Source organism: Vitis vinifera, chromosome 11 (genome assembly GCF_030704535.1).
Source record: "Vitis vinifera cultivar Pinot Noir 40024 chromosome 11, ASM3070453v1".
NCBI lineage: Eukaryota > Viridiplantae > Streptophyta > Magnoliopsida > Vitales > Vitaceae > Vitis > Vitis vinifera.
Window position 1 is genome coordinate 19,798,239 of NC_081815.1, and position 23,818 is coordinate 19,822,056.

General features: G+C 35.7%; 1 protein-coding gene and 1 long non-coding RNA gene across 2 annotated transcripts in view; both read left to right on the forward strand.

Annotated features, from left to right (window-relative positions):
* LOC100247834 (probable 1-deoxy-D-xylulose-5-phosphate synthase 2, chloroplastic) overlaps positions 1-23,451 on the forward strand; it is a 46,440-nt gene extending 22,989 nt beyond the window's left edge. Inside the window, exons 2-10 of the mRNA XM_010658498.3 lie at positions 19,910-20,104; positions 20,256-20,420; positions 20,552-20,702; positions 21,102-21,373; positions 21,474-21,747; positions 21,848-22,155; positions 22,356-22,637; positions 22,734-23,018; positions 23,151-23,451. Of these exons, the coding sequence (XP_010656800.2) occupies positions 19,910-20,104; positions 20,256-20,420; positions 20,552-20,702; positions 21,102-21,373; positions 21,474-21,747; positions 21,848-22,155; positions 22,356-22,637; positions 22,734-23,018; positions 23,151-23,303 (2,085 nt within the window). The 3' untranslated portion in view covers positions 23,304-23,451. The remainder of the gene's footprint in view (positions 1-19,909; positions 20,105-20,255; positions 20,421-20,551; positions 20,703-21,101; positions 21,374-21,473; positions 21,748-21,847; positions 22,156-22,355; positions 22,638-22,733; positions 23,019-23,150) is intronic.
* LOC104880780 (uncharacterized) lies at positions 4,852-6,236 on the forward strand. Its single transcript, XR_786928.3, has 3 exons — positions 4,852-4,964; positions 5,481-5,543; positions 6,141-6,236. It is a non-coding gene; the product is annotated as an uncharacterized LOC104880780 (long non-coding RNA).
* Positions 23,452-23,818: the final 367 nt, after the last annotated feature.

Consider the following 23,818-nt stretch of genomic DNA (forward strand, 5'->3'; position numbering starts at 1 on the left):
TTATTTTTCTCAACCACAAAGAGAAAATTATCTTCTTTGCTCATTTAATAACAAAAGAGTTTTTGAGGCATACGACATGCCACATGAATATCTTTTAGGAGTTATTCTTTATGTAAATTTTTTTATCAAACACCTATTGTACAAATGATAGAGAAACATTTGTAAACTATTTAGAATGAGAAATCGTGACATAGTGTAATAAAAATGAAAAAAACAAAAAAACTCATTTCATGGTGTGGGAAAGTTAAATACTTTGGAGAAGTTCAGACATGAAAATGTGAACAATGAGAAAATGTTTGAAACTAAAAGGTCAGACACAATAAAAATATTGGATGAACAAGACATGTTTAATTATCTGACAGATAAAAGCGTTTAGAAGAATAATTTTGATTGATTCCAAAAATGTCTCCATGTAAAGTTTAGAAGAAGTATAATGTCAAACATTTATAAAAAGTTCAATCTTTTAACATCGAACATCATCCACGGGATCTCCTTCTTCTAACTCAAAGCATGCACACCTCGATTCTTAGACCCTCTGATGAGATTTTTCTGATTGACCCCACAAAAATTGGGGATTTCAACTGAAAAGGGGAGGGGGAGGATCACGAGACAAGGCAAAAGGAAAAAAATCGCTGCGTTGACCGCGTTGACCGCGCGCCAGGCGGTCGACCGTGTCACTTACCGGTCGACCGGTTTGTCGGGGTGAGAATTTAAAGCGCTTCCCGCGCATCAGTTTCTCACCCATTTCTTCTGGTGCTTCAGGGCTTTTGCCGTTCCAGCTGCCCTGAAGGGATTTTTTACGCCATTACAGCCTTCTGAGACGTACGTTTAGCTTGTGGAGTCTAGGGTTTTTGGATTTTGGGACTCAGGCCTGCGCATTTGGGCGATTTCCTCCTCAGTTGGCGCGTCAGAGCCTGCGTCAGTGTATTCCCGCGCTTGAGGCCTTTCAGGTGTGTGTGCATCCCTCTCTTCAGCCTCGTCTCCTTCATCTCAGCCTTTCGGATGGCACCTAGGAGAGAGTCAGCCGCTTCCAGGGCTAAGGGCAAGCGCCCTGCTGAGCCATCTCAGGCAGATGAGTCTGAGGCTCGCCGAAAGGCGAGGTACGACACCGCTCTTTTCGGCTCTGTCGAAGACTACCAGAGGTATAAACAAAAATATGCCCAGCGGAAAGTTGTTCCAGGGAGAAGCATCAATTTCTCCCAGCTTAAGTACTTTGGATTTGAGGCGATATTTGGACGGATGAGATGGCTGCCAGTGGTGACTATTTCGGAGCCTATCTTCCCGACTCTGATTCGCACTTTCTACTCACGGTTGACCTACGGGGTTGGAGGACCGATCACGTCCACTGTCAGAGGAGTTCAGATCACCTTGAGTCCGGAGAGCATTTGCCGGATTTTCGATATACCATCAGTTGGACTCAGGGTGTATGAGTCCAAGGTGTGGCCCATGGTGCCGGGATTTGAGCCCAGAGAGGCTATTCAGAGGCTGTGTGGACTTGCCGATGCCCAGGGGATGGGCAAACCCTCTGCACATAGTCTGACAGTGATTAGCCGTATCCTTCATCACATGGTCTGCTCCATTCTGTTGCCACGGGGCGGACATCTAGACGAGGTATCCTACCTCGAGGCTTTCATAGTGGATTCCATTTTGACAGGGAGACGGATTCATGTCGGGTACCTGATGATGATGCATATGATATCTTGCTGTGAGAGTAAGACCCGCGTCCTCCCCTATGGTCGCTTCCTCACGAGAGTATTCAAGGATGCCGGGGTTGATTTGAGCCGCGAGACAGATTTGGAGACCCCAAGCACGTATGACACATATGACGAGCAGTCTCTGGGGCGGATGAAATTTGAGAAGGCCCCTGATGGCTCTTGGATCAGGAGAGCTGAGCGACCACCGCCACAGGAACAGGGGCAGGGACAGATGCATCATGTAGATGAGGAGGAGGCCGAGATTCGAGAGATGGAGGGTGGGCTAGACCCTCAGAGGGACTTTGAGCAAAGCATGCCTGAGTGCGACATTCCTCCTTCTCAGCCGATGATATCTGAGCCGGCATACACATCTGGACCATCTGAGCCTTCTCACGCAGAGATACCATTTCAGCCACCTCATGCACCCGATCATGCGCCTTGGATGGATTTATCCGCTCAGATCAGTTATCTCGGGACTCGTATGGAGGAGCTTGCAGTCGTCAATGATACTCGTTTCCAGTCTATGGAGGATCGCATAGATGAGTCTCAGACCGACTTCACCTCTCAGTTTGAGCGTCTTGATCAGAGACTTGGGCGTCTTGAGGAGCGTATGGATCACCAGCATCAGGAGATGACCTCTCAGTTTGAGCATCTCGATCAGAGACTTGGGCGTCTTGAGGAGCGTATGGATCACCAGCATGAGGAGATGATGGCCTACCTTCGCTCAGTGTTTCCTCCACCTCCGCCTTGATATGTTCGAGACCCCCCCCCCCCCCTCCCCCCTCCCCTCCCCTTCGTTTCTTTTTTATGTTGCCAAAGGGTCTAGGGGGCACACACATGCATGACATTTCCATATCATTAGTCTTGTGTTGTGTATATGCGATATTATTATATATGATATGATATTTTCAGAATTCACATTGTCTCCTATTGAAATTTTGCATGTCATTTAAAATTTTCGCTTTAAATTTACTCATGTTTGGATTGCGGGGGAGATTTCTTCTCTCCTAGATAAGGAAGGTTTGTCATCATCAAAAAGGGGGAGATTGTTAGCCGAAGGGTGCCCCTATTTCGTAAAACTAATATATTAATACTAACGGGTGTTTCGTAAAACTTAAGACATTTCAGTACTTAATTTACTTTATCAAATTTAAGGTGTAATAAAGTTCAGATATCGAAGAATAAAAAAATTGGTACTAAGTTTTTTTTTTTTAAAAAAAAAACAAAAAACAAATACATGTTAAATTAACAAAGTTATTTCATCCCTATGATCAAATTTGGGTTTAATCCATCTGAGCATATCCATTGAGCTCCCAGATAGTTCCTTCTTCAAGCTTGCAAGATCATCATCAACTGAAGAACTCTCCAGCAATGCAAACTGTGAAAGAAAGGAAGAGTTTGGATTGTAAGGATCATTCAAATGTAGTGCACTATTACTTTTAAGTTAAGAACTAGACCACTTTTAAGTTAAATATCATTGATAAATAGTGTTAGTATATTAAATAAATATAAATTACCGCATTTTTTGATTCTCTGATACTTACCAACGGGTCGACAAAATGCATCAACCGGTACCAAGTTTTTTTGCTACCGGTAGCCACCGATCAGTTTGGGTGGTGCATGAAGAAATGACTAGTGTCTACCGGTCGAGTTCACAGGTCAACCGGTTGCCAATGACCGGTCGACCGGTTCACGTTTACTACAATCGGGGGAAAGATCCATGTTTGTAATGGTAAAGGGAGAAAGAAAACATGATATATTTTGCACTTCAGAATATTGAGATGATTATTGTCAATTATGGTTTCTTTGCAGGTCAAGCTGAACCTGTCTGTATTGGAAGACATTGATGATGATGTAGAATTGTGTATGAACCTGTCTAAAGAGGAATCAGTGATTGTCCTTACAGGTAAGAAGCAAGCAACCTTGGTTAGCTTAGGATGCTCCGACCCAACTCGATGTTTGGACAGACTTTAGTCAAAATTTTTCAATCTAACTCATTTTGGGTTAGACATGGGTCAATGATCCAATAACCAAAGCCTAACTCTAGACCGATTTGATATTTTTATAATATTTATAATGCATGTTATTCTATATAACTCCAGAATAGGTTTTTTCCTCTGATACCCGGAAGCAGAACATGGGTTCATGCCCCCCCGAAATAGTTGGCCTTAAGGCTTTGTTTAGCTGAAATGAGTAGTTCTTTAGTTTGATCCACCACCTTTATTATCAACCCTAGATTGTTGTGCTTTCAATTTCCATATGAACAATACTTACTTTCAGGGATTTGGTAGATTCTATTATTTGAGTGGCAATGGAGAAAAGATGTGACTTGTTTGATTCTTAATCCTAGGAAAAAAGTAATAGTTTTACCTTTTTCTTTCTTTTCATTTTCTATATGAGCATTTACATTCTTTGTTTCCTATATTATGGTTACTGTTGGATTGCATGACATACATTGTGGGCCCAAATCTTACAAGCTTAAACTTTTAGGAAAATTGGTAGTTCAACATGGTATTGAGCCTCATTTGATAGGAGATCATGTGTTCAAATGTCACCAACTTATTAACCCCTAAAGAGTCTGGTTGTGGTTGTTGGCCTACGGGCTTCTGTGTCTCTCCATGTGCAAATATGGGGTTGCACATGAGGGAGGGTGTTAGAGTGCATGATATACATTGTGGGCCTAAATACTACATTAGGAAGATTGGTAGTTCAACAGTTAGATTGATGAACTTATCTAAATTTCTCTTTCTTTGGATGTTGGCATGCTTTTCTTTCTTTTCCTTCTACCTTGCCATCTCTCATCATATGGATATCTGTATTGCGAACTGTGCATTAAGGTTTCTTTACATTTTTTGGGCAAATTGTTTTGGGTTTGATATGGTCATCAGCCCATCTACAACTGTAGGATCCTTTGTTGCAATTTGTAGAATAATTTTGAAATCTGTTTGGAATCAATGAGTCACTTTGGTACTGATAGAAATGCAGAAAAGACCCAACAGTTATCTTTAAAAAACTACCTGATTCAGATTTCTTGGTGAAAAGACATAGTGGATAAGGTTCAATTACCCAGCAAGCTCTTGTAGTCATTATTATAAGTTTTGAGTCTGTTTTTTTACCCTATCCTGCATTAGTATAATGCTACAAATTTCTGCTAATATTCATTTACTTATTTATATGCCTCTAGGTGGATCCATCAGGTTCATATTTCTCATGGAAAGCCTCTGCAATGGGGAAGAATGTCTCAAATGCAAAGACATTTCTCGAGAAGAGGTATTTAAATCAGAATTTGGTTGCTGTGTCTTTTTAAAATGATATCAAGCAGCAGCCTATCTTTATTGTGTTTGATACTTTTGCAACAACAATTTTTTTGAGGCTCTTCGAATTGCCACATTGCTAGGATTATGTGGCTGCATCTTGAAGTTCTATTATAAGCCTTATGTTTCATACTCAACTTTCTATGGGAAATGAAGGGCAAGGCTCGTGTTCACCTTGAGTTTTCTGATTTTTTAGTTTCCTATAAAAAATTATAATAAATTGGATTGGTAATTTATGTGTAGGATGCACTTTCAACTTTGCCAGGGCTTGAACTTAATCCATGTGATTTTTTTTTTAATTTATTTCTGCATTTTGGTAATAACTTCTGTTCACTATTGTAACTTTGATTCCCTTCTTTCTTTTCCTTTTCCTTTCCCTTTCCCTTTCCCTTCTTTTTTAACATTCAATTTCCTTTCCCTCTCTTTGATCTTAACTTAGGAGGAGAATTGAATATGTTCCTTTTCCATGTAGGTACACTGATGATATGGAACTTGATGATGCTGTCCACACGGCTATTTTGACACTCAAGGAGGGGTATATGCATCTTAAACTTCTATTCTTTTAAATTTCAGCTAACGAATGTTTGAAAACTATCAAAAGGCACATCAAGAAGCTTTGAACTTATCTGTTGTTCATTCTGCATTTAGTTGCTTAGTGAATTTTCTTCTTGAAAGAAATTCAGTTGAGTGATTTACTAACGTATAATTTTACTCATTCTTTGAGTAAGAGGGTTCTGCATCCTGGATTGCTAGAGGGACTTCCCTGGCCAAAAAGGATGCCTAGTATGGCTGACTAAATCAGAGTTTTTGAGAACTTCAAATTGTGTTCAAAATTTGTATGAGATATTAAAATGCACAAAATGTTCTCTGAATAGAATCATTAAACTCATCACAACTGAGGCTATCACTGGATAGTCTCATTGCCGTGCTATGAGCTTTTTCCTTTAATTAGCACAATTTGGGCTCATGATTCATGCATACACCATGGTGAAATGATCTGTTTCTTTCTTTTGGATTATAAGATAATATATTTCTTGTTTATGGCCTGTGCCAAATCAGCCCTTGCAGGTTTACTTATGATGTTGCATTTCGTTCTCTTTAGTTATATGCTGAGTTTCATAAATTTGTGCAGATTTGAAGGGCAAATCTCTAGCAAAAACATTGAGATTGGTATTATAGGCACTGACAGAAAATTCAGGCAAGTTTTGTTTTCATTTTCTCATTAAGCTTGCTGGTTGTCTTATGCCTATGAGACCCAGAACATTGACCTAGGTTAAGTCCAAAATGATTTGAAAGTTTTCTTTTGGCTCAAATCCTCATATCTGCAAATTTTCTTTTCTAGTTTTAAATCAGATGATTATATTAACTCTGTCTTTCTCTCTCTCTCTGTGGCCTTTGCTCTGCAACAAAACTCTTTTAGTTACATTCTGCTGAAATTAAGAATAATGCTTTGTTTTTATTTTTTTTCAGGTGCTTTCTTTTAAGAATAAATAAACAAAATTATAGTTCTTGATGCAAAAAGAGACAAAATAAAAAACGCTTGTCATTAAATGCTCAAACCACTCTTAAAATTTCATTAACCTTTTTCCTCATTTACAAATTGTTTAGATATGCCTGATGTTATTCACACACAACCATAGAGTGCAAATTCTTGAATGAAAAATAGTCCTCACTTTTCCTTTGTGTTTTTGGTTCCAAATTTCATTGCTTGCCATTAAATGGTTTGAGAACTTTTCATTGATGTCGCTAGCATTTCTCAAATTTACACATGAAAATTCCAAGTTACAACGTACAATTCCAAGCTGGCAACAATCTATGTCATAACTGGGTAATACCATTTGAGTGTACGAATCACCGGATCAAAAACCTAAATGACATCTAAAGGATATTCGTGTACCGGTCGACCACCATACGAAGTGGTTGCAATCTTTTTCGAACCGGTAGACACTGGCCATTTTGGTGCTTCATCATAAGAAATAGCAGTGTCTACCGGTTGGGAAAATAGGTCAACCGGTAGCATTTAACCGGTCGACCGCTTCATATATAATGAAATAAGATGTTAAAGTGTTGGATTCATGCATAGATTGTTCTCCACTTATTAGAAAGTAGTTTTTTTGGGCATGTGATTAGATAACACCTCTTTTGGCTTGGATATTGTTTCAATGAGTCCATTACACTCAAGGAGTCTTCAAATGATGCCCGGAAAAATCATACTTCAAAAATACTAAAAAATTAGGAAGGGTACGAAGAATGTGAGGAATACTCACATTCTTCGTACCCCTTCATTTCCCCACTTCTTTGATACTTTTAAAAAACTTTGAGACTTCATATAACTTGGATGTTGTTTAAATAGGTTTATTACACTTAGGAGCCGTTCAAATGATGCCCGAAAAAAATAAAAATCCGAAAATACTAAAAAATTAGGAAGGGTACTCACATTCTTCGTACCCTCTAATTTCTCCACTTCTTTGATACTTTTTAAATTTTTTGGGACCTCATATGACTTGGATATTGTTTAAATAGGTTCATTACACTTAGGAGGTGTTCAAATGATGCCGGAAAAAATCAAAATCCGAAAATACTTAAAAATTAGGAAGGGTACGAAGAATGTGAGGAATCCTCACATTCTTCGTACCCTCTCTTTCTCCACTTCTTTGATACATTTAAAATTTTTTGGGACTTTATATGACTTGAATATTGTTTAAATAGGTTCATTACACTAAAGGGGTGTTCAAATGATGCCCGAAAAAATCATACTTCAAAAATACTAAAAAATTAGGAAGGGTACGAAGAATATGAGGAATCCTCACATTCTTTGCACCCTCCCAATTCTCCACTTGTTTGAAGTTTTTAAAATTTTCTACGACTTCATATGGCTTGGATATTATTTTTATAGGTTCATTACACTTAGAAGGTGGTGAAATGATTTCCGGAAAAATCCAAATCCAAAAATACTAAAAAATTAACAAGCGAACGAAGAATGCGAGGAATCCTTACATTCTTCATACTCTCCCAATTCTCCACTTGTTTGAAGTTTTTACAAATTTTTGGGACTTCATATCACTTGGATATTATTTAAATAAGTTCATTACACTTAGGAGGTGGTGAAATGATTTTCGGGAAAAATCCAAATCCAAAAATACTAAAAAATTAACAAGGGAACGAAGAATGTGAAGAATCAAGCAATGTGAACCGGTCGACCGGTTATCTTCTACCGGTTTCCTACTTATCTCAACCGGTAGCCACTGCCCATTTGAGAATCAAGCAACCAAAAGGGTCAGTGGCTACCGGTTGAGAAAAGTACGCAACCGGTAGAAGATAACCGGTCGACCGGTTAGTATCATTCACTTCTGTGGGCTTTTTAAAATTTGTTGGGGCATCATATGGCTTGGATGTTGTTTGAATAGGTTCGTTACACTTAGAAGGTGGTCAAATGAAATCCGGAAAAATCGAAATCCAAAAATACTAAAAAATTCACAAGGGTACGAAGAATGTGAGGAATCCTCACATTCTTCGTACCCTCCCAAATCTCCACTTCTTTGAACTTTTTAAAATTTTTTGGGTCCTCATATGGCTTGGATGTTGTTTGAATAGGTCCGTTACACTTAGAAGGTGGTCAAATGACATCCGGAAAAATCGAAATCGAAAAAGACAAAAAAATTCACAAGGGTACGAAGAATGTGACGAATCCTCACATTCTTTGTACCCTCCCAAATCTCCACTTCTTTGGACTTTATAAAATATTTTGGGGCATCATATGGCTTGGATGTTGCTTGAATAGGTCCGTTACACTTAGAAGGTGGTCAAATGATATCCGGAAAAATCGAAATCGAAAAATACTAAAAAATTCACAAGGGTACGAAGAATGTGAGGATCCTCACATTCTTCGTACCCTCCTAAATCTCCACTACTTTGGGCTTTTTAAAAATTCTTGGGGCATCATATGGCTTGGATGTTGTTTAAGTAGGTTCGTTACACTTATAAGGTGGTCAAATGATATCCGGAAAAATCGAAATCCAAAAATACTAAAAAATTCACATCCTCACATTCTTCGTACCCTCCCAAATCTCCACTACTTTGGGCTTTTTAAAAATTCTTGGGGCATCATATGGCTTGGATGTTGTTTAAGTAGGTTCGTTACACTTATAAGGTGGTCAAATGATATCCGGAAAAATCGAAATCGAAAAATACTAAAAAATTCACAAGGGTACGAAGAATGTGAGGATCCTCACATTCTTCGTACCCTCCTAAATCTCCACTACTTTGGGCTTTTTAAAAATTCTTGGGGCATCATATGGTTTGGATGTTGTTTAAGTAGGTTCGTTACACTTATAAGGTGGTCAAATGATATCCGGAAAAATCGAAATCCAAAAATACTAAAAAATTCACAAAGGTACGAAGAATGTGAGGAATCCTCACATTCTTCGTACTCTCCCAAATCTCCACTACTTTGGGCTTTTTAAAAATTCTTGGGGTATCATATGGCTTGGATGTTGTTTAAGTAGGTTCGTTACACTTATAAGGTGGTCAAATGATATCCGGAAAAATCGAAATCCAAAAATACTAAAAAATTCACAAGGGTACGAAGAATGTGAGGAATCCTCACATTCTTCGTACCCTCCCAAACCTCCACTTCATTGGGCTTTTTAAAGATTTTTGGGGCATCATATGGCTTGGATGTTGTTTAAGTAGGTTCGTTACACTTAGAAGGTGGTCAAATGATATCCGGAAAAATCGAAATCGAAAAATACTAAAAAATTCACAAGGGTACGAAGAATGTGAGGAATCCTCACATTCTTCGTATCCTCCCAAATCTCCACTTCTTTGGACTTTTTAAAATTTTTTGGGGCATCATATGGCTTGGATGTTGCTTGAATAGGTCCGTTACACTTAGAAGGTGGTCAAATGATATCCGGAAAAATCGAAATCCAAAAATACTAAAAAATTCACAAGGGTACGAAAAATGTGAGGAATCCTCACATTCTTCGTACCCTCCCAAATCTCCACTTCTTTGGACTTTTTAAAATTTTTTGGGGCATCATATGGCTTGGATGTTGCTTGAATAGGTCCGTTACACTTAGAAGGTGGTCAAATGATATCCGGAAAAATCGAAATCGAAAAATACTAAAAAATTCACAAGGGTACGAAGAATGTGAGGAATCCTCACATTCTTCGTACCCTCCAAAATCTCCACTTCTTTGGACTTTTTAAAATTTTTTGGGGCATCATATGGCTTGGATGTTGCTTGAATAGGTCCGTTACACTTAGAAGGTGGTCAAATGATATCCGGAAAAATCGAAATCCAAAAATACTAAAAAATTCACAAGGGTACGAAGAATGTGAGGAATCCTCACATTCTTCGTACCCTCCCAAATCTCCACTTTTTTGGACTTTTTCAAATTTTTTGGGGCATCATATGGCTTGGATGTTGCTTGAATAGGTCCGTTACACTTAGAAGGTGGTCAAATGATATTCGAAAAAATCGAAATCGAAAAATACTCAAAAATTCACAAGGGTACGAAGAATGTGAGGAATCCTCACATTCTTCGTACCCTCCCAATTCTCCACTTCTTTGGACTTTTTAATAATTTTTGGGCCATCATATGGCTTGGATGTTGTTTAAGTAGGTTCGTTACACTTAGAGGGTGGTCAAATGACATCCGGAAAAATCGAAATCCAAAAATACTAAAAAATTCACAAGGGTACGAAGAATGTGAGGAATCCCAAACCTCCACTTCTTTGGGCTTTTTAAAGATTTTTTGGGCATCATATGGCTTGGATGTTGTTTAAGTAGGTTCGTTACACTTAGAAGGTGGTCAAATGATATCCGGAAAAATCGAAATCGAAAAATACTAAAAAATTCACAAGGGTACGAAGAATGTGAGGAATCCTCACATTATTCGTACCCTCCTAATTCTCCACTTCTTTGGACTTTTAAAAATTTTTGGGCCATCATATGACTTGGATGTTGTTTAAGTAGGTTCATTACACTTAGAAGATGGTCAAATGAGATCCGAAAAAATCGAAATCCAAAAATACTCAAAAATTCAATAGGGTACGAAGAATGTGAGGAATTCTCACATTCTTCGTGCCCTCCCAAATCTCCACTTCTTTGGGCTTTTTAAAAATTTTTGGGGCATCATATGGCTTGGATCTTGTTTAAGTAGGTTCGTTACACTTAGAAGGTGGTCAAATGATATCCGGAAAAATCGAAATCGAAAAATACTAAAAAATTCACAAGGGTACGAAGAATGTGAGGAATCCTCACATTCTTCGTACCCTCCCAAATCTCCACTTCTTTGGACTTTTTAAAATTTTTTGGGGCATCATATGGCTTGGATATTGCTTGAATAGGTTGATTCCACTTAGGCGGTGTTCGAATAAGTCCCGAAAAAATTAAAAGCTAAAAATACTAAAAAATTAGAAAAGGTCCGAAGAATGTGATGAATCCTCACATTCTTCGTACCCTCCCAAATCTTCACTTATTTGAAGTTTTAAAAATTTTGTTGGAGTTCATATGCCTTGGATATTGTCTAAATAGGTTGATTCCACTTAGGTGGTGTTCGAATGAGTCCCGGTAAAATTAAAAGCCAAAAATATTAAAAAATTAGACAAGGTACGCAGAATGTGAGGAATCCTCACATTCTTCATACTCTCCCAAATCTCCACTTCTTTGAAGTTTTAAAATTTTATTTGGATTTCATTTGCCTTGGATATTGTTTAAATAGGTTGATTCCACTTAGGCGGTGTTTGAATGAGTCCCGGAAAAATCCAAATCCAAAAATATTATAAAATTGGACGGGGTACGAAGACTGTGAGAAATCCTCACCATTTTCCGCTTGTATGAGGGTGTGAAATGGATTCTTCAAAATTCAAAATGGAAATGTACGAAAAAATATTGTGAGGCGTTTTGATTTCCATATGGTTAGTAATTATACATTTTTCGTATTTTCAATATTTTAACTAATTTTTTTGTGTAATTCAATTTAAACGCTAAGAAATAATTTGGTCATATATTATCAATTAATAATTAGTACACAATTAATTTAATATAAATTTAATATTTATATTTTATATCATTTATTTATATTTTTTCTTTTTTTTTTCACTTCATAAACAAATTATATTGCTTTTCACACTTCAAATAGTTTTCAAATTTTGTCAACAAATTATTTGATGTTAAAATAAATTATATTTACTTTTCCTTAATTTATAAATTTTATCACCAAATTAGTTTGAATTTTTTTTATTTAAAATTTAATTTTTATCTTGGGTTTAATCACTTTATATTACAAAAAAAAAAACTGGTATTTATTTTTTCAAATTTCTCTTTATTTTTCTGTTGCACAAAAAAAATTCCCCAAACAAAATAATTACATTAAACAGGAATTTATAATTGGTTATTGTAATGGATGTAAAAATGTGTGTTGCATGGGATTAATTCCCATGGCAACCGGTTACCAACATGAAGAATTGGTTTTGTTTACTTTTTTATTATTTTTCCATGCCATGTGTCTTCATCTTGTGAGCCCAAAAAAGTGGGTATGGTACCGAAAAACCACTTTTCGGTACCTTAGCATAACCCTTTCTAAGATCCAAACTTATTTTCAGAACTATTTAACCTTTGAAAATCATTTTTTCCAAATCATTTCGGTCGTCATTATTATTGACTTTTAAATACCTTGCTAATAAATTGATAAATAAATAAATAAATAAATAATGAGAATACTAGATGATCTATTGATTTTTATAGAATTGAGTCTAATATTTTAATTCATGTAAAAATAAAAACTTTTTATGTATACAAGAAATGGCCAAGAATAATCTAGATAAAATGATGTGGTCCAAACCTCCAAATTGAAAAAAATATACATATACATGTCCCATCGAATTGTTAATATCATGATTTATATTAATTTATCTAGGTCTTAATTAATTTACTTACAGTAATTACTACAAGAACATATATAGCTTTGGACTATAAATTTAAATTTCTTTATAATTTCTGACTATAAGTTTAAAATTATTAGTTTTTCACTTAATTTTTGGTTATAAAAAATTACAAACTTTAATTTTGGTAGAGTTTTTTTGCCATGAGAAATTATAAATTTGATTTTTTTTTCATAGTTTCTTACTATAAAAAAATGATATGTTATTAATTTTTTTTAGCATAATTTGGAGTATAAAAAATTACAAAAATCTTTTAACTAAATTTTTCTTTCTAGCTTCTTTCTATAAGAAATATTTTAATTAATTATTTTTACAACTACTAGGTATGAGAAGTCATAAAGTAAAATAATGAGAGATATTACCTTACAATATAGCCTCTATTGAGTAGCCCATAGTCCATGCATCAGCAATAGAGCAAGCTCCCAATCCAACATTTGGGCTCACACCAAACTTATAGGAAAGGTCCCATAAATTGGGGGCATTCTTCTAGCAAGAAAAAAACCTTAGATGGTGAAACCCTGTCTCTCCCCATTACCTATTCTAAGAGTATGAAAAATATATTTCCACCTTTTTTTAATTCTTGAATCTGGGCGTCACTCTTTCTTTCTCTCTCTCCCCAAGACCCATTCTAAGGGTATGAAAAATATATTCCTATTCCTACCCTCTTTTAATTCTTGAATTTAGGGCATCTCTCTCTCTCTTTCTCTCTTCTTTGATCCTTCTTGTCTTTGTCTTGTAAACCAACTTACACTTTTGGGTTTTATCCATCTAGGTGCTTTTATGAAAATCTAGACTATACCATATTATTGGGATTCTAACTTTTCCTTCATAATTCCTTGCTATAAATGAGTATCAATATCACTCACTTTTTTCGTTATAAACTATGGGCTACAATCCTCCTGTTATGATTAGACACTCATATACTAGAAATATTAAGAATGATATATGCTTGTGCCCTTGGATTTATAGTATTTTGTGTAAATGCAGGATTATTTTTAGTGTTTTCTAGTTTATATAACTTTTTGTCTTATTATTTATCATATAGTCTATAGTAGAAATCTAGCATTTGTTCGGACAAATACCTTTTCATCATCCTAAATATAAAAGTAATAACCTTTGAGATTCTCTTAGATATCCTACAAACCGATACAACTCTTAGGTAAATGAGGTAAGACATAATTTATAAGACATATTTGTAGACTTTCCATTTTATTCTAGTAGCATATGTTACTCTATATATTCTCCTTTACTTCTCGTTGCCCTATAACGATCCCATGGTGGTCCATTGTAGGGGTCTCCAACGGGCGGGCCGGGCCGGGCCGGGCCGTAAATAGGAGGCCCGCGGCCCAGCTCGGGCCGGGCCTATGGGCCCGTTGACTGGTCAACGGGCCGGGCCAGGGAAAAATCTTCGGCCCGCGGCCCGGCCTATGAGCCCGCGGGCTAGCGGGCTGGGCGGGCCGGGCTGCGGGCGGGCTGCGGGGCGGGCCGAGCTGGCGGGCCAAGCCTTGGGCTTTTTTAAATAAGCCAAAATGGCTTTAGAAATGAATGGAGAGGGGGGGATTCGAACCCCTCCCCTCATGGTTCAAAGTAAAGGCTCTAACCAACTGAGCCACATTACTTTTGTGTTAAATGTTAGAGTTAGTTATATATATATAACATAAAGTATATTATTTTTAAAAAAAAAATTAAAGGCTCCAACCCATGCTCCTAGCTGCCATGTGACCGTTGGGCAACGGTCACATGGCCAATTTTTTTTTTTTTTTTTTTTTTTTTTAAAAAAAACCTTCCTATAAATACATCTTCTCCCTTTTCATTTTTTCATCAAATTCTCTCTATTTCTCTCTCTATTTCTCTCACATTCTACAATATTTCAAATTCTTTTATTTTTCCCTCAAATTATACAATATTGTTGGTGGTGCAAAACAAGCATTGGTGGCTCCAAGAGTTCAAATTTGCTAGGAATTTCTGCATCGGTTCTCTAATTGAGTAACATACTTTACCCCTACTACTTTATTTTTTTGTTACATTTTTTTTTATATTTATTACTTTATTATTTTTGGCATAATATTTTATCAATAATTATAATATGACAACAAGTGCTTCTTCATCTAGTCCATGTGATGAAATATCATCAAACAAAAAATTTACTTCAAATATATGGAATTTTTTTGATAGAGTAGAAATAATTTTAGAAAATAATAAAAAAGAAATAAAAGCAAAATGTAAAATTTGTAATAAATTTCTTACTGGTGGCTCAAATGCAGGCACAAGTCATTTAAAAAGACATCACGAAAATTGTAAAACTAAAAATAATGTAGATATTAGAAATTATATGTAATTAGGTAAAAATGAAAGTGGAAATTTAAAAACATTTTCTTATGATGAATCTAACTGTCGTGAAGAAATGATTGATTATATAATAAGAGCAGAACAACCTTTCAACATGATGGAAACTCATGATTTTGTAGGAACAATTCAACGAGGTATTAATCCTCAATTTAAAGGTTGGTCTGGAAATACAGTTAAAAGAGATATTATGAAAAAATTTTATACACAAAAAGAAATTTTAAAAAATTTCTTTGCAAATTTTGAAGGAAATATTTGTTTAACATCTGATATTTGGACATCTTTAACTCACACTGGTTTTTTATGTATAACTGCTCATTACATTGATAATGAATGGAAATTAAATAAAAGAATAATTTCATTTAAATTAATAAATGCTCCACATAGTGGTAAAAATATAGCAGCTTTAATAAATGAAGAAATTATAAATTTAGGCCTTCGTGATAAAATATTGACAGTAACATTAGATAATGCTGCTAATAATGATGCAGCAATAAATAGACTAAAACTATATTGGCAAGTAAAAGATGATCATGCTAAAATATTTCATGTGCGTTGTTGTGCACATATTTTAAATTTAATTGTAAAGGATGGATTAAAAAATGTTGATGATACATTGGAAAAAATTAGAGGCATTGCATATAGTATTAATAGTTCTCAAGCAAAACATGAATTATTTTTTGATTGTTGCAAAATGTTAAATATGAAAAGAAAAAATATAAATTTGGATATGGCCATTAGATGGAATTCCACATATAAACTTTTACAAAATATAGAAAAGTAGTCGAATTATATGAAATACAATTACTTAACAATGATTCTGATGCAGATATTTATGCATTAAGTGATTATGATTGGCATGTTGCGGATCTTTTAAGAGATCTTTTTGAAATTTTTGATACTTCAACAAACATTTTTTGTGGTGTATATTATCCAACTTCAAATCGAGTTATTATGCAAATAACTAATATTTTTATTGTACTTCAAAAATATTTAAGTTTTGAAATATTTAATGATACAATATTTGCAATGATAGAAAAATTTAGAAAATATTGGGGAGAAATACCTTTAATTTTTTATATTGCTTTAATTGTGGACCCTAGATTGAAATTTGAAGCTTTGGATGAATGGTTAACAATTATTTATTTTAATGACCAAATAAAAATTGAAGAAATTAAAAATGAAATAAATTCATTATTATATAATTTATATAACTATTATAAAGAAAAATATGGTAATGATATTAATACTAATAAATTACCACCTACATCTACAAACTCCTCATCTTTTTATAAAGGAGCTCTAGAAATGTTGAAAAGTCGAAAAAAGACAACAAATAGTTCTCCAAATAATACATCTGATTTAGATAAATATCTTAATACTGATATAATTCCATTTGAAGATCAAGAAGATTTTGATATTTTAATATGGTGGAAATCACATCAACACAAATATCCTGTGCTTTCTATAATTGCTCGTGATGTACTAACAGTTCCTGTGAGTACAGTTGCATCAGAAGCTGCTTTTAGTGCAGGTGGAAGAGTTATTAGTAAAAAACGATGCAACTTAGCGCCAGACGTTATTGAAGCAGGGATATGTGTAAAAGATTGGGAAATTGCAGAAAAAAGGATGTACGATTCCATTCGAGCAACAGAGATGCTTGCCGATATGGAATCTTTAAAACTATCAAGATCTTCATGGATGCATGATAGTTCGCCATCACCGCCAGAAAATAATGACTAAATGTATATTATATTTTTATTTTTATTTTTTGTGGTTGAAAAATACAAATGATTGACAAATAAATAGGTGCCAACCTAGTTGGGATGTATTTATTTTGTAGTGATGTAAAATTTTCCCACATTTTTAAATGTAATTATACATTCAATGAATAAAATTTTGAAATGAATATTTTTTTTAATACTTTTTATTTTTGTAGTTTTTTTTTTTTAAATGGGCGGGCCTACGGGCCGGGCCGGGCCTAAATTTAGGCCCGCGGCCCGGTCCGCCCATAAACGGGCTCGGGCCCGACGGGCTTGGGCCGGGCCGGGCCTAAAGCGGGCCGCGGGCTTTTTGGAGACCCCTAGTCCATTGTCACTCATTTAGTATTATTTTTTAGCCACCTTTGGAGATTCTTTATCGAGAGATTTTTATGGATCCCATTTGTGACCTTAGTCGCACTTTATTTTAGTAAACTTAGTTGCATTTCTAGGATTAAATCACTTAAATGCACCTTACTTTAGCTCACATTCAGCTCACTCACTTAGTCACACTTTAGCCCACGGTCAGCTTACTTAGTTGCATTTTACCTTAGTTCACTTAGTGACATATTAGGTTCAACTCACTTAATTGCACTCTATCTTAAGTTCAACTCACTTAGTTGCATTTTAACTTAGTTCACTTAGTGACACCTTAGGTTTAACTCACTTAGCCACACTTTAACTCAGGTTCAACTCATATAAGCTCATTTAGTCACACCTTAGGTTAGTTTACTTAGTGACATTTTAGTTTAGTTCACCAAGTTACATTTTAAGTTAATATACTTAGTTTAGTTCATTTAGTTGTATTTTAAGAATTTTCTTAGTTGCACCTTAATTTAACTGTACTTTAAGATAGTTCGTCTTAGTTGTACTTTAGTTTATTCCATTTAGCTAGGTACACCTTAAGTTAGTTTATCTAAGTGCATTTTAGAATAATTTATTTGGATGCATTTTATGAAGCTTTTTAGGTGTATTTTAGGACGACACTTCATATCATCTTACATGGCATGTACATGAAGGCTTATTTGGGAAGATAAGGAAGACCTTAAGACACTGATATTTTGGAGATTATTTTGTTTTGATTTGTTTTTGTTATTTTTTTATTTTATTTATGATTATTATTTTTTTTTTTTTTGGAGATTTGGAAGGCTCCCATTGAAGACAGGGCTTGAGAAGTGGGAGAGGAGAGATTCACATGGCTACATGGAGATTTTTTAAGATTCAGGAGAGTTTAGAGGAAAGAGGAGTCTTTGGAAGGTAAATTGCCATTAAGATGTTTTTCATTGAAAAAACTCTTAAAAGTACAATTTGGGAGGGTTATTTGGGACTTGTGGCTATCATATATTGTTATAGGAAGACACAAATTGTAACTTAATTTTGGAGGAGAAATACATGGTTTTAGGAAGGTAGGAGGATTTTTAAGAGTTCACACATGAGCTGCCGTTTGCTAGGAGAGTTGGGATTTGTTTTTAGGAGACTCATGCACAAGGTAAGAGAGATTAAGAGATCATGCCATGAGCATTAGAGAGGAGAACCCGACTGTTACATTAAGGAGTCCATGGATTGGAAAGATTGAGGGAGAGTATGAGAGCTTTCCCGTCATATGTTCAATAGGTTTTGGTATTTTGGGCATAACTTTCACTACAAATATCAAAAATTTTTTATAAGAATTCTTATATTTTATATAAAGGCTTCTATTTTTAAAAATTAGAAAAAAAAATTGTATCCAAAGATGACCTTTATCATTTTATTTATTTATTTAATTAATTAATTTAGATAAACTGTTGTGCCAATGGAAACTCTGATACCAAATTGTTGTGTCAATGAAAGCTTTAATGCAAAAAAGGTCAATTCAAGAATACTAAGATAAAATAATCAAGATAAAGGTGCACGAGATTTTAACGTGGTTTGACCAATCATACCTATGTCCTCGGATGAGAGAAAAATATTTCACCATACAAAACATTATAAAATATAAAACCAAATACAATTATTGAGTTTTCGAAACATTCTATATTTCCTCATTCCTTTTATATATACCTTACCACGGAGCCCTCTCGCTTCACCAAGTATGTCCCATTTTTCCTTATATCTCCATTTATCTTGTATAGTCTCTACAAATCCATTTCATCTCATAAATTTTTCTTCTCATGACTTAAAATATTTATAAAGATATTTCCAACAACCTTTCTTATTCTATAAGGAAATCTAATATTACAATAATATATCAATTTAAGAAATTTTCTATTTAATATTATTTACAAAAAAAAAACTATACTACTTAGGAATTTAAGATACTTTCCAACATAAACTAATATAATACCTATAGGGACATACATATATCATGGACAACAAGATGATATCAATCGGCCTAACCAAAGGCTCAATTCAAAATTATTTAATTTGTTTAGAGCATATATGTCACAAATAATGATAACTTCATAACCGGGGTCTTATTACAACTATTCAAGAAAAGTGATGTAAAAGCTATATATGTGACATAATATGAATAAGGAAAAAAATAAAGTATTTACGAAAATTTTAGAGTGTGAAATAGGTATGTATCAAAGACGCAATGGTGAAAAATGTAATGTATGAATTAATATAGTTAAAATATAAGTAGATAGGATTAAAATAAAAATAAAAAATAAAAAATATAAAGAATAAAGTCAAATTTTAGTATAGACTAAAAAAGTGGGTGGCATTATTTTTTGTGTGTTCATATGTAGTGAATGGATACGTGGCCCAAGAATATGTGCGGTTTGATTAGGTACGTTGAGGAGTTGACAGCTTGCATAAGCTTGCATGTGGTGAAGTGACATATTAATTTCATTTTGCTCTCCAGTACAATAGTGTCATGGTTACAGCTGCCCAGGACAATAATTCAAGTGAGGACAAGAACACAATGGTCCGGAGTGAAGAGCAAGCAAGGAGGAATCCAAGGTTCACAAGATCCCTCAATTTCTCTGGGGAAAAACCTTCAACTCCAGTCCTAGATACCATAAACTACCCAATTCATATGAAGAATCTCTCTATTGGGGTATATTTATCATCCAATTAATGTTTACATTTATTTTTCGTTTTTGATGGCCAAGAAAATGTGTAATATACGACACATGATGGAATATTAATTAATCTTTTGAATGGATATTAATAGTGTCTGTTTTTTTAATTAAAATCTGTGCTTTCAGGAGCTTGAGACGTTGGCTGCTGAACTGAGGGAGGAGATTGTTTATACAGTGTCAAAAACTGGTGGGCATTTAAGCTCAAGCTTAGGAGTGGCTGAACTAACCATTGCACTTCACCATGTGTTCGACACGCCCGAGGATAAGATAATTTGGGACGTGGGGCATCAGGTAAGCCCTTGACTATTTCCCTTCTAGCTCTCACCCTGTTCAAATCAGAGCTACTGACTCATGCTCTTTTGGTAGTATTAGTACTAGGGGGTTCAGATATTGATGATGACAGGAGTTTTGGTCTTTCTCAGGCATATGCGCATAAGATTTTGACTGGAAGGAGATCAAGAATGCACACGATCCGGCAGACTTGTGGGCTTGCTGGCTTCCCCAAGAGGGATGAGAGTATATATGATGCCTTTGGAGCTGGTCATAGTTCTACTAGCATTTCAGCTGGCTTAGGTAAAGTGCGAATTCAGAAGTTTCTTTTTGAGTATGTATTATAGAATCAACCATTGGATTTCTTACTATAAAGTCATGGTATGGGCCATCCATTGGTCTTACCAGTCTCATCAACTTCTCTTCTGTCTGTTAAGAAGATCCCACTTAATTGTCAGCATTTTTTTAGGTGATTCAGAATTAAGAACTTCTTGGGAGTACTGTTAATGACACCCAACCCATGAACAAACCTTGGAGATATATGTTCTGGACATTCTAAGTGATCCCAACCCAATTAAGAGTTTTATATATATATATATATATATATATATATATATTAATCATTAGGCTATTTCGGGCTAGATGAATTTAAGCTAACTGACATTTCAATTTCTAAATTTTCTTTTTTCCATTGATTTTCAGGGATGGCAGCTGGTAGAGATTTGTTAGGGAAGAACAATAATGTGATTTCGGTGATCGGGGATGGAGCCATGACAGCAGGACAGGCATATGAGGCAATGAACAATGCAGGTTATCTTGATTCAAACCTTATCATAATCTTGAACGACAATGGGCAAGTTTCTCTACCCACCGCCACTGTTGATGGCCCTGCTCCTCCTGTTGGAGCTCTAAGCAAAGCCCTAACCAATCTACAATCAAGTAGAAAGTTTCGTCAGCTGCGCGAAGCTGCAAAAGTGCGTAATTTCCTCATACCACTTCATATAACTAGAAGCTGTTTGTATCTTTTTTTTTTTCTTTTCTTCCAGAGACTAAGGTTTTTCAATCCATCAACAGGGTTTTACTAAGCACGTGGGAGGCCAGGCACATGAAATTGCCGCCAAAGTGGATGAATATATGAGAGGAATAGTGGGTGGCTCTCATGCTTGCCTCTTTGAAGAACTTGGGCTCTCCTACATTGGTCCAGTGGATGGCCATAATGTGGAAGACCTTGTTCACATCTTGACGAAGGTTCGGGTTATGCCAGCACCAGGACCTGTTCTTGTGCATGTTATCACTGAGAAAGGAAAAGGATATGCTCCCGCTGAAGTTGCAGCCGATAAAATGCATGGTGCGTAGACTTAACAACTCTTGTTTCATTCATTAGGAAAAAAAAAAAAAAGTATCACGTTGGTACCATTCATCTCATAGTAGTGTATGTTGTTGTGTAGGTGTTGTAAAATTTGATGCCATGTCCGGGAAGCAGTTGAAGACCAAATCGAAAACTCTTTCCCACACCCAATACTTTGCAGAGTCTTTGATTGCAGAAGCAGAAAGAGATGAAAACATTGTAGCAATCCATGCTGCAATGGGGGGAGGCACTGGACTTAATTTATTCCAGAAGCGCTTCCCTGATAGATGCTTTGATGTTGGGATTGCAGAGCAACATGCTGTTACCTTTGCTGCTGGTCTAGACACTGAAGGCCTCAAGCCTTTTTGTGCTATTTACTCTTCTTTTCTGCAGAGAGGTTTCGATCAGGTAAAAATTCATACAACCATGTGCTAGTTGCTCATGGAAGACATGTAGGGAGACACAGTATAATGGCATAATATAGAAGTATAGATGTAATAGATCAAATTTGTCCTTGTAATACAATACTTCAATAGTTTACAGATACAAAGTAATCTCCAAATTCTTTGATGATTTAACTCAAAAGCTAGGTGTTGGCGGTGGTACAGGTAGCGCATGATGTAGATCTTCAAAAGCTTCCAGTGAGATTTGCTATGGACAGGGCCGGCCTTGTAGGTGCGGATGGTCCAACCCATTGCGGGGCCTTTGACACTACTTTCATGGCTTGTTTACCTAATATGGTGGTCATGGCTCCTTCCTGTGAAAGCGAGCTCATGCATATGGTAGCTACAGCTGCAGCCATCGATGACAGGCCCAGCTGTTTTAGATACCCCGGAGGAAATGGCATTGGTTCCATTCTTCCACAAAATAACAAAGGGACCCCCTTAGAGGTACTTAAATACTAAAGTTATGTGTTGGTTTTCGCTCATGCCTTTGCATATGTTACGTTTATATTGTTTTTTAACTCACGTTAATTTGGAACCTAGATTGGTAAGGGAAGGGTGCTGAAGGAAGGAAGTAGAGTGGCAATTCTGGGCTACGGAACAATAGTACAAAACTGTTTAGCGGCAGGTAAGCTTCTCCAGGTCCTTGGGGTCTCCACGACTGTGGCGGACGCACGATTCTGCAAGCCTCTTGATGGAGATTTGATCAGACAACTGGCTCAAGAGCATGAGGTCCTCATTACTGTTGAAGAAGGATCTATTGGAGGATTCAGCTCTCATGTCTCCCATTTCTTGGGATTGAATGGATTACTCGACGGAAAACTTAAGGTATGTAAGCTTCTTATAACACCTTAATTTCAATTTCATGCATGAAAAAAAATGATAGATGGGCAAACAGAATCTAAGAGTTATATACAAAAGAAATCAGTGCTCAAGTTGATATTGTTTTTCTTGGTGCAGTGGAGGCCTATGATGCTCCCGGACCGATACATCAACCATGGATCTCAGACAGAGCAATTTGAAGAGGCTGGGCTCAGTTCAAGGCATATTGCTGCCACAGTTCTCTCAGTGATGGGTGAAAACAAGGATAGCCTTCACCTCCTCAAACTATAGGTCATTCAAGAGCTCCTGCTGCCTTTGGAGGGCTATCGCTTGTTTCTACTGCTTTGTAAATAGCCATGGGATCGATTGTCTAAGCACGTCCCCAGTCAAGAAATTAAACCATGTAATTTATAGGTTATGTATACTGAAATGTTTAATATCCAGAGTCTCCAATAAATAAATACAGCTGGGAAATAGCACAAATGTGTCATAAATAATAAACAACCAACTATATATCATCAAAGTATTCAACTTACAAACAAGTCCATATCACACTAAATATTAAAACTAGGGGTGTAAGTGGAACCTTAAAAACCGAACCAAACCTAACCAAACCGACATATTTGTTTCGGTTTTCATTTGCAAAATGTTTGGTTCGGTTTGAAAAATTCAACAACCGAGAAACTCGGTTGGGTTTTCGGTTTTTTTTTATAAAAAAGAAAATTCATAAAACAAACTGAACCGAACCGAACTTATGTGCATCTCCACATAAGAAACGATAAGTATTAAAAATTTATAATAATAAA